General features: G+C 43.3%; 1 protein-coding gene across 2 annotated transcripts; it reads right to left on the minus strand.

Annotated features, from left to right (window-relative positions):
* Nucleotides 1-1,148: 1,148 nt before the first annotated feature.
* Nucleotides 1,149-9,196, minus strand: LOC138663881 (oocyte zinc finger protein XlCOF22-like). 2 transcript variants are annotated; one of them, XM_069750249.1, is made up of 7 exons: nucleotides 9,155-9,196; nucleotides 5,392-5,541; nucleotides 5,083-5,262; nucleotides 4,876-4,999; nucleotides 4,695-4,792; nucleotides 4,404-4,494; nucleotides 1,149-3,073 (listed from the first exon to the last, which is right to left on the minus strand). In XM_069750249.1, the coding sequence occupies exons 1-7, from the start codon at nucleotides 9,179-9,181 to the stop codon at nucleotides 1,899-1,901; spliced, it is 1,845 nt and encodes a 614-aa protein (XP_069606350.1). In that variant the 5' UTR covers nucleotides 9,182-9,196; the 3' UTR covers nucleotides 1,149-1,898. The 2 variants fall into 2 exon arrangements, with proteins under 2 accessions (XP_069606350.1, XP_069606349.1); XM_069750248.1 differs by lacking the exon at nucleotides 9,155-9,196 and having other exon boundaries at nucleotides 5,392-5,585.
* Nucleotides 9,197-14,187: the final 4,991 nt, after the last annotated feature.

Genomic DNA, 14,187 nt, shown 5'->3' on the forward strand with positions numbered 1-14,187 from the left:
CCGGGAATCAGACCTAGGAAGGAACTCAAGCGGGATGGTGCTAGAACCGCAGGATTGCTGGGCTTGCCAGGAGCTAGCACCGCATGGTAATCAGAGGCAGAGCACAGAGTAGTAGATGCGCAGCATAAACACCGGTTACAAGAGACTCAAAGTCACTGGGTGCCAGGCTCCAGACACAGAGGGATTCCAGGAACATAACACAGCAGACACAGTTCAGACAGGGTCAAGTACAGGACAGATACAGGATCAAGGATTCAGGCCTGGATATACTGCCTCCAGGACAGGTGCCAGAACAGGACATAACAGGAATCAAGGCAAGGACTTTGGTACCAAAACATAGACAGGAGAGATGCAGGAACACAAAACACACATAGCAAAGTTCAGGAGCTTTTTGAGTAGCTCAGGCCTCGTCCATAGGGCAAGGGAACTATATATAGGAGCTGCCCCTCAGCAATTGGCTGGGGACAGCATTTCAAGTACACACACTAACCCTGATAAAAGCAGGGGAGGTGTGGCCGCACACGCCCTGAGCACAAACAGAAACCATTACAGCACAATCAGTGCAGGAACTGAGGCTCAGGGCGCCTGGCAGCGGCTGGACGCCCAGACACACGTGGAAAGTCATGCACCAGCTGCAAATGACCTCGCAACCCGTGGACAGCTTCCACAGCGGCAACCAGGGACCGCACAAGCGGATGGTTATGCAGCAGAGCAAAGACCTAACCACCCATGTACGGCTATACAGCAGAGCAGGGAACTAAGCAGGCTCCATACAGGTAACAGCCAACAGTATCCCAGCTCAATTAGGGGGAAAGGAGCAAAGGGTTAAAGCAAAGACATGCATTGTCACGCCGAAAACCAGATACAGACAGAAAGGCGTGACACAAATCCTAGCTCTGACAAGGACTTGCATCAGAGCCCAGATTATAAAGGGGAAGGAAGTGGCTAACTGAGCTCAGCTGCAAGCACAGAGTTTTCCAACATGGCCGATTAACCCCTGTTTGGCCAAAAGGAATAAACACCATTAAAATGAAGAAGTGCTTCTTCTCAGCGCCGGAGTAGGAGCAATCAGATGCTGTAGTCTTCTGGCTCCACACTGTTGCGGTAACCCCGTGACAATAGCGACACAGAAACAAATTATTTTTTTTCAAACAATATATTTAATTTGTAAAAGTTATAAAACAAAAGAAAATTATATAAATTTGGTATTACCATAATCATAGATCATACTGACCTAACGAATGGATATAACACCTCTTTGGTACAGCATGGTGAACGGTGTAAAATTTAAAATGTAAAAATAAATAAATAGTAGAATTGTTGTTTGGATAAAGAATGTATAAAAGTTGGTTAATAAGTTATAGGTGTCCCAAAATGGTGCCACTGATACATACAACTCATCTCACACAAAAAAACAAGTAAGGGTGTCATACACACCAGACACGCATTGGCATTTCTTTATGGACAATCTGTGGATTTACTTCCATTTTAATATTTCAGCGATAAAATATTCAAGCGTTTATCTCTACCAGAGTTTAATATATTTTTCTGGATTCTCACAAAAAAACCAAGCCCTCATACGTTGAAGGAAAAATAAAAATGTTAAGGCTCTTTGAATGCAACAGAAGGGGCTAATTGACATTCACACTTCTGAAACTTTTCTGTTTTGTACTATTGGTCCTATAGTTTAAAAAAAATGGCTACTTCCCTGTGTGAGTTCTTTCAAATTGAAAAATTTATGTGCAATTAGAGCTAAAATTTGGAAAATCATTATCCACAAGCGATGCATAAAATGGATTCTACGCTGTCTGACTCCAATGATGTTTTACAAGATCCGATTTTTTAAAACATTTCACACATTCTGACCATACATGCTGTTTATAGCTAATGTGAGTTCTCTAATGTAAAGATAACTTATCTTCTGTGTGACTTTTCTGATGTGAAAGAAGATTTGATTTATGTGTAAAACAATTTCCACATTCTAAGCATGAATATTGTTTATTCCCTGTGTGAGTTCTCCGGTGTTTAAGAAGATTTGATTTACTTGCAAAACATTTTCCACATTCTGAACATGAATATGGTTTCTCCCCTGTGTGAGTTCTCCGGTGTTTAACAAGATTTGATGTGCTTGCAAAACATGTTCCACATTCTAAACATGAATATGGTTTCTCCCCTGTGTGAATTCTTTGATGTTTTATAAGAACTGATTTGTGAAGAAAATATTTCCCACATTCAGAGCATAAATATGGCTTCTCACCTGTGTGACTTCTTCGATGTGTAGCAAGATTTGATTTCTGGCTAAAACATTTCCCACATTCTGAACATGAATATGGCTTCTCCCCAGTGTGACTTCTCTGATGAATAGCAAGATTTGATTTTTCCTTAAAACATTTCCCACATTCTGGACATGAATATGGCTTCTCCCCAGTATGAATTCTCTCATGTCTAAGAAGATATGTCTTCTGCTTAAAATACTTTCCACACTCTAAACATAAAAATTTTTTTTCTCTTGTGTGACTTCTCTGATGTCGGATGAGACTTGATTTCCGGTTAAAACAGTTTCCACAATCTACACATGAAAATGGCTTCTCCTCTGTATGAATTTTTTGATGCCTAACAAGAATTGATTTCCATTTGAAACATTTCCCGCATGATGAACATGAAAATGGGTTTTCGTCTGCATGAATACTCTGATGTCTTATAAGAATTGATTTCCGTTTAAAACATTTCCCACAAAATGAGCATGAAAATGGGTTTTCATCTGTGTGAATTTCTTGATGTTTAACAAAATATGTTTTGAGAGAAAAGGTTTTGCCCAGTTCTAAACATGAAATTGACTTTTTTGCTTCGAGAGCACTTTGATTTTTAACATTCCACTGGTGACTTTTATTTTTCTTAATAGCCTGTGATAAATCAGAAGTTTGGACCTGTTTAAAAGGATCAGATGACAGATCTTTGCTGTCAAGGGATGATGTAATATCTGGAGTAATGAAATTCACTTCAGTTATATCTTGTCTGATATCAAGGTCATCTGATTCAAAAGCTTCTCCCTCTAATCTGCTGGCACAATCATCTGCCAAGAATAAAACCAATTATTAGTTTTGAATAAAAAAAAAAACTCTAAAATATATTTTTACAACATTACTATATAAAATACTCATAGAAATATTTCACAATCTAAAAGTAGACCTCAGAGCAAGATCATAGATCTTGAGAAGAACTCTAGAGAAGAGTAGATCATAATGTTACACCATCAAGTTAGACTCTAGTATATTTTCAATTCTATGTTGAAGACAGCATTTTCATAGAGTCATACTTCAGTGTTCCGGTCACCACTATTTTGTGGTCTGAAATTGTTAAGGTGAGCAAAAAACTTCTTGTTCATCATTTAAAGATTGAGCACTTGTTCACTGATGAGTCCCGCAAAAAGGTGGAAAGATTGCTATTCAACCATTTCATTCACAATTCTTGTCACGTATAAACACTTACCATAAAGAATTATAATCGCATCATTTATAGCTAACCTAAAGGCTTACATAGGCATTTTGAAACACTTACTGGAGTATTAGGGTATGTTTCCACTGTTCGGAATCCCTGCGCTTTGGATGCAGCGGATACCCCGCTCCTCCCAAAGTGCCGCCCCCTGTTGTACGCGCGGTGATTCCGGATGTGTTCATTAAACACATGCGGAATCACCGCATCATATTCATAGACTGTGTTATCTATCTTGCGGAGACAGAGCATCTCCGCAAGATAAATAGACATGCTGCGGTCTATAAAGATGCACCGCATGTCCGGTTACGCCGGATGCGGCCCTGCACGCATAGTGGAGATGGGATTTCATAAAATCCTCTTCCATATGCTGCAACATCTGGATGCTGCGGATTCGATTCTGCGGCTGTACGCAGCATCCAATCCGCAGCAAACCCTGAAGGTTTTCTGACTGTGGGAACATACCCTTAGGCATGATAAATTGCTGCCATGCTAAAAACCAAAGAAGGTCCAAAGCACTAATAAATGGGGGTCTATAATAAGGTGGTCATTTTGTATATATCTCTATGCACTGTATGCTGTTAATACGCAGTAACACGATGCAAGTCTAATAGGAAATATAGATTCTAATGTTCCAAAATTGGATCAACAGATGGTCATGAAAAAAACTTATTCACATAGGAATATATCATGTCCATATTCCATATTGGTAAGGTAGAGCATGTGCTATCACCTATAACAGTATTATAATTACATCCACATTTATCATAATTAATATTTTGTGTGAAGGAGGGAAAATATACTGAATAAAAACTGAGGGATCACAGAGAATAAAAAATCAACACAAAATAATTATATCCAGTGACTGAGAAGAATCTGTGACCTATCTGCATTTAGTGGTTACTGCTCACCTGGGTAGTCATATGTAGGAATCTCCTCTTTACACCACTCATCACTGCTCACATATGTCTCTGTAGTATTAATATGGGTCAGATCTTCATCCTGAAATAAATATTGTAAAAGTCACAGACAGGTGGAGAAGTCACATCTATGATCAGCTCTAATTCTGCCATCTCCACCGCTCTCATTACACAAGTATAAAACATATAATACTGGTGGATAAAACAAGACTGAGCACAAGACCTTCACAACTGTCTACACACATCATAGGGGAGATCTCATGACACCTTCTCTCCATCTACCTGATGATCTTGAGGAACATCGAGATCTTCTTGGTTACAGTCCTGTGGAAGAAGAGGACGGGGACATCTCTCTGGTGTTGTCCTCTTACTGGATAGAACTGGAGGAAACACATACAGGGACTGAATTAATACTTTACATACAGATAATTATAGGCCATGTGTATTTAGTCCTCTCTGTTACCTGGTGATGTGAGGGGCTGGGGAATCTCCATCATGACGTCCTTGTACAGATCTTTGTGTCCTTCTAAATACTCCCACTCCTCCATCGAGAAATAGATGGCGACATCCTGACACCTTATAGGAACCTGACACATACAATGATACTGTCATCACCCCGATCCCTTCATAGCGTTACTGTATAATGTCCCAGCATTCCCAGCAGTATCACCTCTCCAGTCAGCAGCTCAATCATCTTGTAGGTGAGTTCTAGGATCTTCTGGTCATTGATGTCCTCATGCATCAGGGAGTGAGGTGGAGGTCCTGTGATTGGGCTCTGGAGTCTTCCCCATCCCTCAGTCACAGGGTCCTGATAGCACTCACTAGAGGTCTTCTTCACTAACGTGTAATCCTGGTTATGGAGAGACATATTAATAAATCTCACTACAGACATTTCCAGAGTCCTCACTTCTCCAGATCTGTCCATCTGTTATTCCCATAGATAAGAATGATGTAATGTGACGTCATCAGAATCTCTCACCTCTCCAGTTAGCCGGAAGAGGATCTCTAGGGTGAGGGGTAATATCCTATCCACCATCTTGTCTCGGTCTCTCTCCATCCTAGACAAGTCAATCAGGAAAATTATATTATATAGAAGATCTCCACTGAGAACATTCGATATTGTAGGGACCTGAAAGAGAAGATGATGAGGCCGATGTAAGATCATAAAGAATTCTGTGTAATAATACAGTTACTGGAGATAATAAAGGGAAACATATCAGGAAATAATATAATGTTTAGATTTTCTATTTATGATTTATCGATGATTGGAAAATCCCTTTATCCCTCCTTTAACAATGCCCATACTATTACAAATCTGCATTGTAGAGGCTACTTATCTCCTTAGGGTGCTTGCCCACTCTCAGTGGTCCTCTCGGGGCTTGTATGCGAACCCCCCCACGGTCGTATGTGTGCGCTGTCGTGCACTGTTTTCGGGTTTACACGCCTACTGGAGGCAGACACCAAGATGTAGTAGACTGCATCTGGGTCTCTGCTTCCAGTAGGTGTATACACGCAAAAATCTGCTTGAAAAAGCGCATGTTGTCTCTGTCTGGACCATTATTATCAATGGCCCCTTCAACGCATAAGCCCGAATTCCATTTTGCAGGGGGTTCAGATGCAAGCTCTGACAGGACCACTTAGAGTGGGCAAGATCACAATGTGAAAAGGGCCTTAGATGTTATGATCCATAGCGAAGTCTCATCCAGATGGTTAAACATCGCATCGGCATCTCACTATTTGATCGCAGGGTGTTGATTGTCACCATGGCAGCCAGAAAAAAATAACAAAGGTTCCGGTACTTGTAAAGTGATAACATGCAAACGATATTTTTTTTCCCAGTAATGAGATATTATTGTGGAAAAGTCGTACAACAAGTATTCTCTATACTTCATTGTTATCACAGTAATTGTATATTTAATAATCAGAATAATCATTTTTCGTTCCCCTTCTTCCCAGAACCATAACCTTTTTGTATTTTTCTGTCAATATGGCCATGTAAGGGCTTGTTTTTTGCAGGAAGAGTTGTACTTTTGAATGACACCATTAACTTTGCCACATAATGTACTGCAAAATGGGGAAAAAATTCCAAGTGTAGTAAAATTGCCAAAAAAAAAGTGCAATTCCATATTAGTTTTTTTGATTTTTTATTTACCACGTTCACTAAATGCAAAAACTGACCTGCCATTATGATTCCCCTGGTTATTAAGAGTTTGTAGATAACAAACATGTCTAGGTTCTCTTTTCTTTAACCCCTTAGTGACCAAGCCAATTTTGACCTTAATGGCCGGGCCAATTTTTACAATTCTGACCACTGTCACTTTATGAGGTTATAACTCTGGAGCGTTTCAACGGATATCACTAATTCTGAGAATGTTTTTTCGTGACACATTGTACTTCATGTTAGTGGGAAAATTTCTTCAATATGACTTCCGTTCATTCATGAAAAAAAATGAAATTTGGCAACAATTTTGAACAGTTTGCAATTTTCAAACTTTTAATTTTTGTGCCCTTACATCACAGAGATATGTCACACAAAATAGTTAATAAATAACATTTCCCACATGTCTACTTTACATCAGCACAATTTTGGAAACATCATTTCTTTTTGTTAGGAAGTTATAAGGGTTAAAAGCTGACCAGCGATTTCCCATTTTTCCAACAAAATTGACAAAACAGTGACTGGGGGTCAATATGGCAGAAAATACCCCAAAGTGACACCATTCTAAAAACTGTACCCCTCAAGGTGCGCAAAACCACATTCAAGAAGTTTATTAACCCTTTACGTGCTTCACAGGAACTGAAGCAATGTGGAAGGAAAAAATTAACATTTAACTTTTTTCACCAAAAAAATTACTTTAGACTCAAACTTTTTTATTTTCACAAGTGTATCAGGAGAAAACGGACCACCAAATTTGTTGTGCAATTTCTCCTGAGAACACCGATACCTCATATGTGGGGGAAATCCACTGTTTGGGTGCATGGCAGAGCTCAGAAGGGAAGGAGCGCCGTTTGACTTTTTGAAATCAAAATTGGCTGGAATCAATGGTGAACACCATGTCGCATTTGGAGACCCCTGATGTACCTAAACAGTGAAAAAAAACCAATTCTAACTCCAACCCCAACACAGCCCTAACCCCAACACACCCTTAACCCTAATCCTAACCCCAACACAACCCTGACCCTAACAACAAAGAATGAAGACAAATTATTTTATTATTTTTACCTAACTAGGGGTGACAAAGGGCATTTGATTTACTAATTTTTGTATTTTGACGACTGTGATAGGGTATATCACAGTGATCAAAATGAACAAATAGGAATAATCTCCTATTGTTGCCGGGTACCGTCCGGCAGATCTCAGCAGGCGCACTGCGCATGTGCCCACCATTTTCTTCTGGGAAGATGTGGTGGGCCGGGGACAGTGAAGGAAGGTCTATGATTGCTGGAGGTACTGGGGGGCAATCGGGGGGACCCCATTTCTCTGCTCTGGTACGCTATATCATATCAGAAAAGAGAAAAATGAATTGAAAATCGGATTTTTTCTTTGCAATCGCCATTATTCGGTGAATAATGGCAATCATGAGACTGGGGATAATAAAAACCGACCCGATTCATGTTCTCCGGGGTCTCAGCTACCCCTGGTAGCTGAGACCCCAGAGAATTTCTGACGCTGGGGTGCACTATACCCTTATTTCTCAGTGCCGTTAAAAGGCGTATCGGTGGTTATTAAGGGGTTAAGTGGTGAAAAAAAATCCAAAGTTTGCAAGAAAAAAAAAATGTTGCCATTTTCCAAGACCGGTAACATCTCCATTTTTTGTGATCTGGGGCTGGGCGGGGGCTTATTTTTTTGTGTGCCGAGCTGACGTTCTTTCTATAGCATGTTGGGATAGAGAAGATCGCCCGTTGTTTCATTTTATTGCAATATCGCGGCCACCAAAAACAGGTCATTCTTGTGTTTCGATTTTTTTCTCATTACACTGTTTAGCAATCAGATTAATTTACTTTATAGCCTGATAGCTTGGAGCGATTTTGAATGCAGCGATACCAAATATGTGTATTTTATATATTTTTTTATTATTTTAATGGAGCAAAAAGGGGCAATTTGAACTTTTGTTATTTACACTTTTTTTTCACATTTTCCTGGTTTGATTAGTTTCCTTAGGAGACTTGAAGCTGCGATCATCTGATCGCCTGTGCTACACAGAGCAGGGCCTCAGCACTCCTATGTATAGCAGATGATATATATATATATATATATATATATATATATGTGTGTGTAGTAAATCATCGTCACCTATGAACGCCGGCTACGGGCGTTCTACGTGCTTCTCGCTCACACGACAGGTGTGCTGATAGGCGGGATTAGTGACGTGCTTTCAGCCAGCGCTTGTTAAATGCCATTGTCAGAGACTGACAGCGGCATTTAACTGGCCAACAGCCGTGGGTGGATCTCAGATCCACCCGTGGTTATTAAGGGCACATGATAGCTGATCAAATGGGAAAGATGCGGGCTCTGGCAATGAGGCAGGGAGACGACCTTGGACGTACCTATGTGTCCAAGGTCGTGAAGGGGTTAATAGAAGTTGATCAGTTACATTATATGTAAAAAGCCTGATACAGAGAAATGGGAGCGAAAGAAAAGTTATAAAGGTCTGGAACAAAGAGATGTCAAAATTCAAAATAGTCTCAGCACTAAAGGGGTTACTGCCCCCACCCAGTAATGGGGAATCTCCAGCACCTACCTCCACCTGCAGAGCCGCACACCACATATATGGCTGTTCTGTGCGCACAGGACCTGTGATGAGGTCACAGGAGGGGAGGAGTCAGGGGTCACATGATCAGGGGCCTCAGTGTATGCAGGACTCTGCTGTGCTGGTTGTCATGGTGCTGGATGAGGGGAAGTTTATGTGTGGGGTCAGGAGGGGTTTACAGTGTGGGTGTAGCAGAGCCGTGTGTACGGAGCAGAGCCTTGTGTGTACGAGGTGTACTAAGCAGAGCCGCGTGTGTACGAAGGTGTATGGAGCAGAGCCGTGTGTGTAAGGAGCTGAGCTGTGAGTGTGAGGTGTATGGAGCGGAGCAACGTGTGTACGAAGTTTACAGAGCATAGCCGTGTGTACGGATTGGAGCCGTGTGTGTATGAGGTGTACTGAGCGGAGCTGTGTGTGTACGAGGTGTACGGAGCAGAGCCACATGTGTGCAGAGCAGAGCCACATGTGTACAGAGTAGAGCCACATGTGTACGGAGCAGAGCCACGTGTGTACGAGGTGTACAGAGCGGAGCCGTGTGTGTACGAGGTGTACAGAGCAGAGCCGTGTGTGTATGAGGTGTACTGAGCGGAGCTGTGTGTGTACGAGGTGTACGGAGCAGAGCCACGTGTGTACGGAGCAGAGCCACGTGTGTACGAGGTGTACAGAGCGGAGCCGTGTGTCTTCGAGGTGCACAGAGCGGAGCTATGTGTGTACGAGGTGTACTAAGCAGCGCCGCGTGTGTACGAGGTGTACGGAGCAGAGCCGTGTGTACGGAGAGGATCCGCATGTGTATGAGGTGTACTGAGCGGAGCTGTGTGTGTGCGAGGTGTACGTAGCAGAGCCACGTGTGTACGAAGTATATGGAGCAGAGCCATGTGTGTACGGAGCGGAGCCGTGTGTGTACGAGGTGTACTAAGCAGAGCTGCGTGTGTACGAAGTGTACGTAGCTGAGCTGTGAGTGTTCGAGGTGTATGGAGCGGAGCAACATGTGTACAAAGTTTACAGAGCAGAGCCGTGTGTACGGAGAGGATCCGCATGTGTATGAGATGTACTGAGCGGAGCTGTGTGTGTGTGAGGTGTACGGAGCAGAGCCACGTGTGTACAAGGTGTACGGAGCAGAGCCACGTGTGTACGAGGTGTACGGAGCAGAGCCACGTGTACGGAGTGGAGCCGTGTGTTTACGAGGTGTACTGAGCGGAGCTGCGTGTGTACGAGGTGTACGGAGCAGAGCCACGTGTGTACGAGATGTGCAGAGCCGTGTGTGTACGACGTGTGCAGAGCAGAGCCGCATGTGTACGAGGTGTACGGAGAGCAGCCGTGAGTGTACAGGGTGTACAGAGCATAACCATGTGTGCATGGAGCAGAGCCGCGTGTGTACGAATTGTGTGGAGAAGAGCCGTGTGTGTATGGCGCAGATCCATGTGTGTACAATGTGCATAGAGCATAGCCACATGTGTATGGAGCAGAGCCGTGTATTTGTACAATGTGTACACAGCAGAGCCGCGTGTGTGTAATATATACACAGAGCAGAGCAGTGTGCGCACAATATGTACAGAGTGGAGCTGTGCATGTATGACGCATACAATGCCGAGCTGTGTGTATGTGTATGAGTGTGTGATTGTGTGATATATACATAGCAGAGCTGTGTGTGTATGATATGTCTGAAGCGAAGCTGTGCATGTACGCAGGGCGGACACTGACTGTGAAGGGCCCCTGTGTAGGACTAGTTTGTGGTATAAAATCCTCGTAACCACTTCCCTTTTATGCAGCCATTTTTAAAAGTTTTATGAAAAGTTACACAACGGACGTCCTGGTACAGATCAATGGTATTAGTTTCCATAGGGAAATATATATTGAATCTTTATATGAATGTATCCAATATTCTGACAGATTGGATTCCATCTGCTTCTACCTGGAAATCAGCAGCTATGATGTCTGTATATGCTAGTTCAGAATTTTTTTGTGTTTAAAGAGGAATTTTATGTGCAGAGGTGTGGCACTGCCATGGACACGGCCTGTGGGCCTTCGTACCCCAATCTCTTAAATTACTGAGAGAGACACATTTTTGACAGTGAGATTAAGGGAATTTCTGTCACATGATGTAGAAATAGTTAATTCACTAAAAAGGTTCACAAGTATTACAGGTTATGTCTACTAGGTTCTGTGATGGGATGTTACTCCAGGGAACTAGTCTGATTGCTAAATGTGGAGTTGGGAAGAAATGATATGGGCGTGGAGGGCAGTGAATAATCATTTCTCATTAACAGTAGACACACTGTTAGCCGCAGCAGCCGTCTACCTGCAGCTGCCGGCAATTGCATCTGCCCGCTTCTTAGGCTACGTTCACATTAGCGTTTTGCGTGTTTGCGTCGGGTGACGCAGCGGCGACGCATGCGTCATGCGCCCCTATATTTAACATGGGGGACGCATGGACATGCGTTGTGCTGCGTTGTGCGACGCATGCGGTTTTTTTGCCGCAAGCGTCGGGCGCAGAAAACGCAACAAGTTGCATTTTTCTTGCGTCCAAATTTCGGCAAAAAAGGACGCATGCGTCGCAAAACGCAGCGTTTTTGCGTGCGTTTTTATTTGCGTTGTGCGTTGCGTCGCCGACGCAGCGGTGCACAACGCAAATGTGAACGTAGCCTAAAAGTGATGAATATTCACTGCTCTTCACTCCCATAGGCATTGAATACAGTGAATATTCATTCCCTTTAATAGCGGGCACATGTGAATGCCAGGCAGCTGCTGAAAGCTGGTGGCTGCGGCTAACACTGTGCCCACTATTAAACAGCAATGAATATTCACTGCTCTCCATGCACATAGTCCCGGTGTGGAGAGCAATGAGTATTCTGGCAGCTGTTCTCGGGTTGTAAGTAGCGCATAACGTCCCTGTCATTCGCTACTTAAAAGCATAAATCAGCTGTTGGCGTCGGAAAAAAATGCTGCAATGGAGCGCAAGAAGGTAAGTATAATGGTTTATGGGGTTTTTCTAATGTTTTTCTGATGGATGCCATGCATACCAGGATGGGGATGGGGACCCTGCATACCAGGATACGGATGAGGGGGCTGTGCATACCAGGATAGGGATAAGGGGGCCGTGCATACCAGGATAGGGATGAGGGGGCAGTGCATACCAGTATAGGCATGAGGGGCCATGCATACCAGGATAGGGATGAGGAGGCCATGTAAACCAGGATGAGGAGGCCATGCATACCAGGATGGGGATGAGGAGGTCATGCATACCAGGATAGGGATGAGGGGGCCATGTAGACCAGGATAGGGATGAGGGGGTCATGCATACCAGGATGGGGATGAGGAGGTCATGCATACCAGGATAGGCATGAGGTGGCCATGTAGACCAGGATAGGGATGAGGGGGTCATGCATACCAGGATGGGGATGAGGAGGTCATGCATACCAGGATAGGGATGAGGGGGCCATGTAGACCAGGATAGGAATGAGGGGGTCATGCATACCAGGATGGGGATGAGGAGGTCATGCATACCAGGATAGGGATGAGGGGGCCATGTAGACCAGGATAGGGATGAGGTGGCCATGCATACCAGGATAGGGATGAGGGGGCCATACATACCTGGATATGGATGAGGGGGCCATGCATACCAGGATAGGGATGAGGTGGCCATGCATACCAGGATAGGGATGAGGGGGCCATACATACCAGGATAGGGATGAGGGGGGCATGCATACCAGGATAGGGGATATTAGTACAGAATTGACCACATTTTTTCCTTCCATTTTTTCCTAATTTCCTCCTCTAAAGCCTAGGTGCGTCTTCTGGTCCGGTGTTTCACATTTTGAAATCTCCTACAACCAGCATCTCACAGATACTTATAGCTATTACCATTTATTTTTGGAAGGAAACTGAAAAGCAAATGAAAAGAAAGACCAGATTGTCAATTATATTTCTTATGATCTGGCATAGATCTCTTAGAATTATGTCACTCAGCCTTACAAAAAAGGTTAGCAGATTATTTTTTTTTACTGGTAGCACAGGGTCATGTGTGTGCACTTGGGTGGATGATAAACACCGTATTTACATCTCTGATAGCTATGTCTGTGTCAGGGCATCTCAATAAGGTAAAAGAGCTCCAAGGGTTAAAGGGAAATGATCACCTGGTTGGTCCCATATAAAGTAGAAGCTGTAAAACCCTCATATACCGCATTCTAGAATGCTGATTATATCCCCAGAACGCTCTGCATAACACAAAAAATAGAATTAGACATACTGGTAATTCTCCACGACAGCATCACAGGAGGTAGCCTACCCATGCTAAATAGGTACAGGAAACACAAAGAGATTAAACACGGTAGCCCCTTTCTCATCCTCTATCCTCAGTGTTTTTCGAAAGGATCACACAGGTTTGAATGCTTCCATTTTTTATTTAACACCAAGGAATAATTATAACCAACAGAAGGGCAGGAAACTACCTGTGCTGTTGTGGAGGGTCTTAGAAGCCAAATTACCAGTAAATCTAATTCTTTTTTCCGAAATCCCCTCCATGACAGCACCACAGGAGAAATACCAAAGAATAACGCTAGGAAGGGACAATTGCCTGGAGGACTTTCCTTCCAAAAGGTTAAATCTTTTTTTTACATCAAATCTAATCTACAGTGCTTTGTGAAGGTATAGACTGTGGACCAGGTGGCGGCCCTGCAGATTTGCTCAGTGGAAGGACTAGCCCTTTTGGCCCAGGCGACAGACCTAGATCTTGTAGAATGAGCTTTCAGTGATTCTGGAGATAGATCGATTCTGGCTCTTAAGGTACCTTCACACTGAACAACTTAACAACGATATCGCTAGCGATCCGTGACGTTGCAGCGTCCTGGATAGCGATATCGTTGTGTTTGACACGCAGCAGCGATCTGGATCCTGCTGTGACATCGCTGGTCAGAGCAGAAAGGCCAGAACTTTATTTCGTCGCTGGATCTCCCGTAGACATCGCTGAATCGGCGTGTGTGACGCCGATTCAGCGATGTCTTCACTGGTAACCAGGGTAAACATCAGGT

The sequence above is a fragment of the Ranitomeya imitator genome, chromosome 2 (genome assembly GCF_032444005.1).
Source record: "Ranitomeya imitator isolate aRanImi1 chromosome 2, aRanImi1.pri, whole genome shotgun sequence".
In the NCBI taxonomy this organism is placed as follows: domain Eukaryota; kingdom Metazoa; phylum Chordata; class Amphibia; order Anura; family Dendrobatidae; genus Ranitomeya; species Ranitomeya imitator.

Excerpts from the sequence above, each read along its gene's own strand:
- LOC138663881 (XM_069750248.1), bottom strand. The coding sequence starts at position 5,577 with ATGATCTTACATCGGCCTCATCATCTTCTCTTTCAGGTCCCTACAATA. Across the intron at positions 5,000-5,082 it reads TTGAGCTGCTGACTGGAGAG|GTTCCTATAAGGTGTCAGGA; the intron begins GTGATACTGCTG and ends TGTATGTGTCAG. Across the intron at positions 4,793-4,875 it reads CCAGCCCCTCACATCACCAG|TTCTATCCAGTAAGAGGACA; the intron begins GTAACAGAGAGG and ends TGTTTCCTCCAG.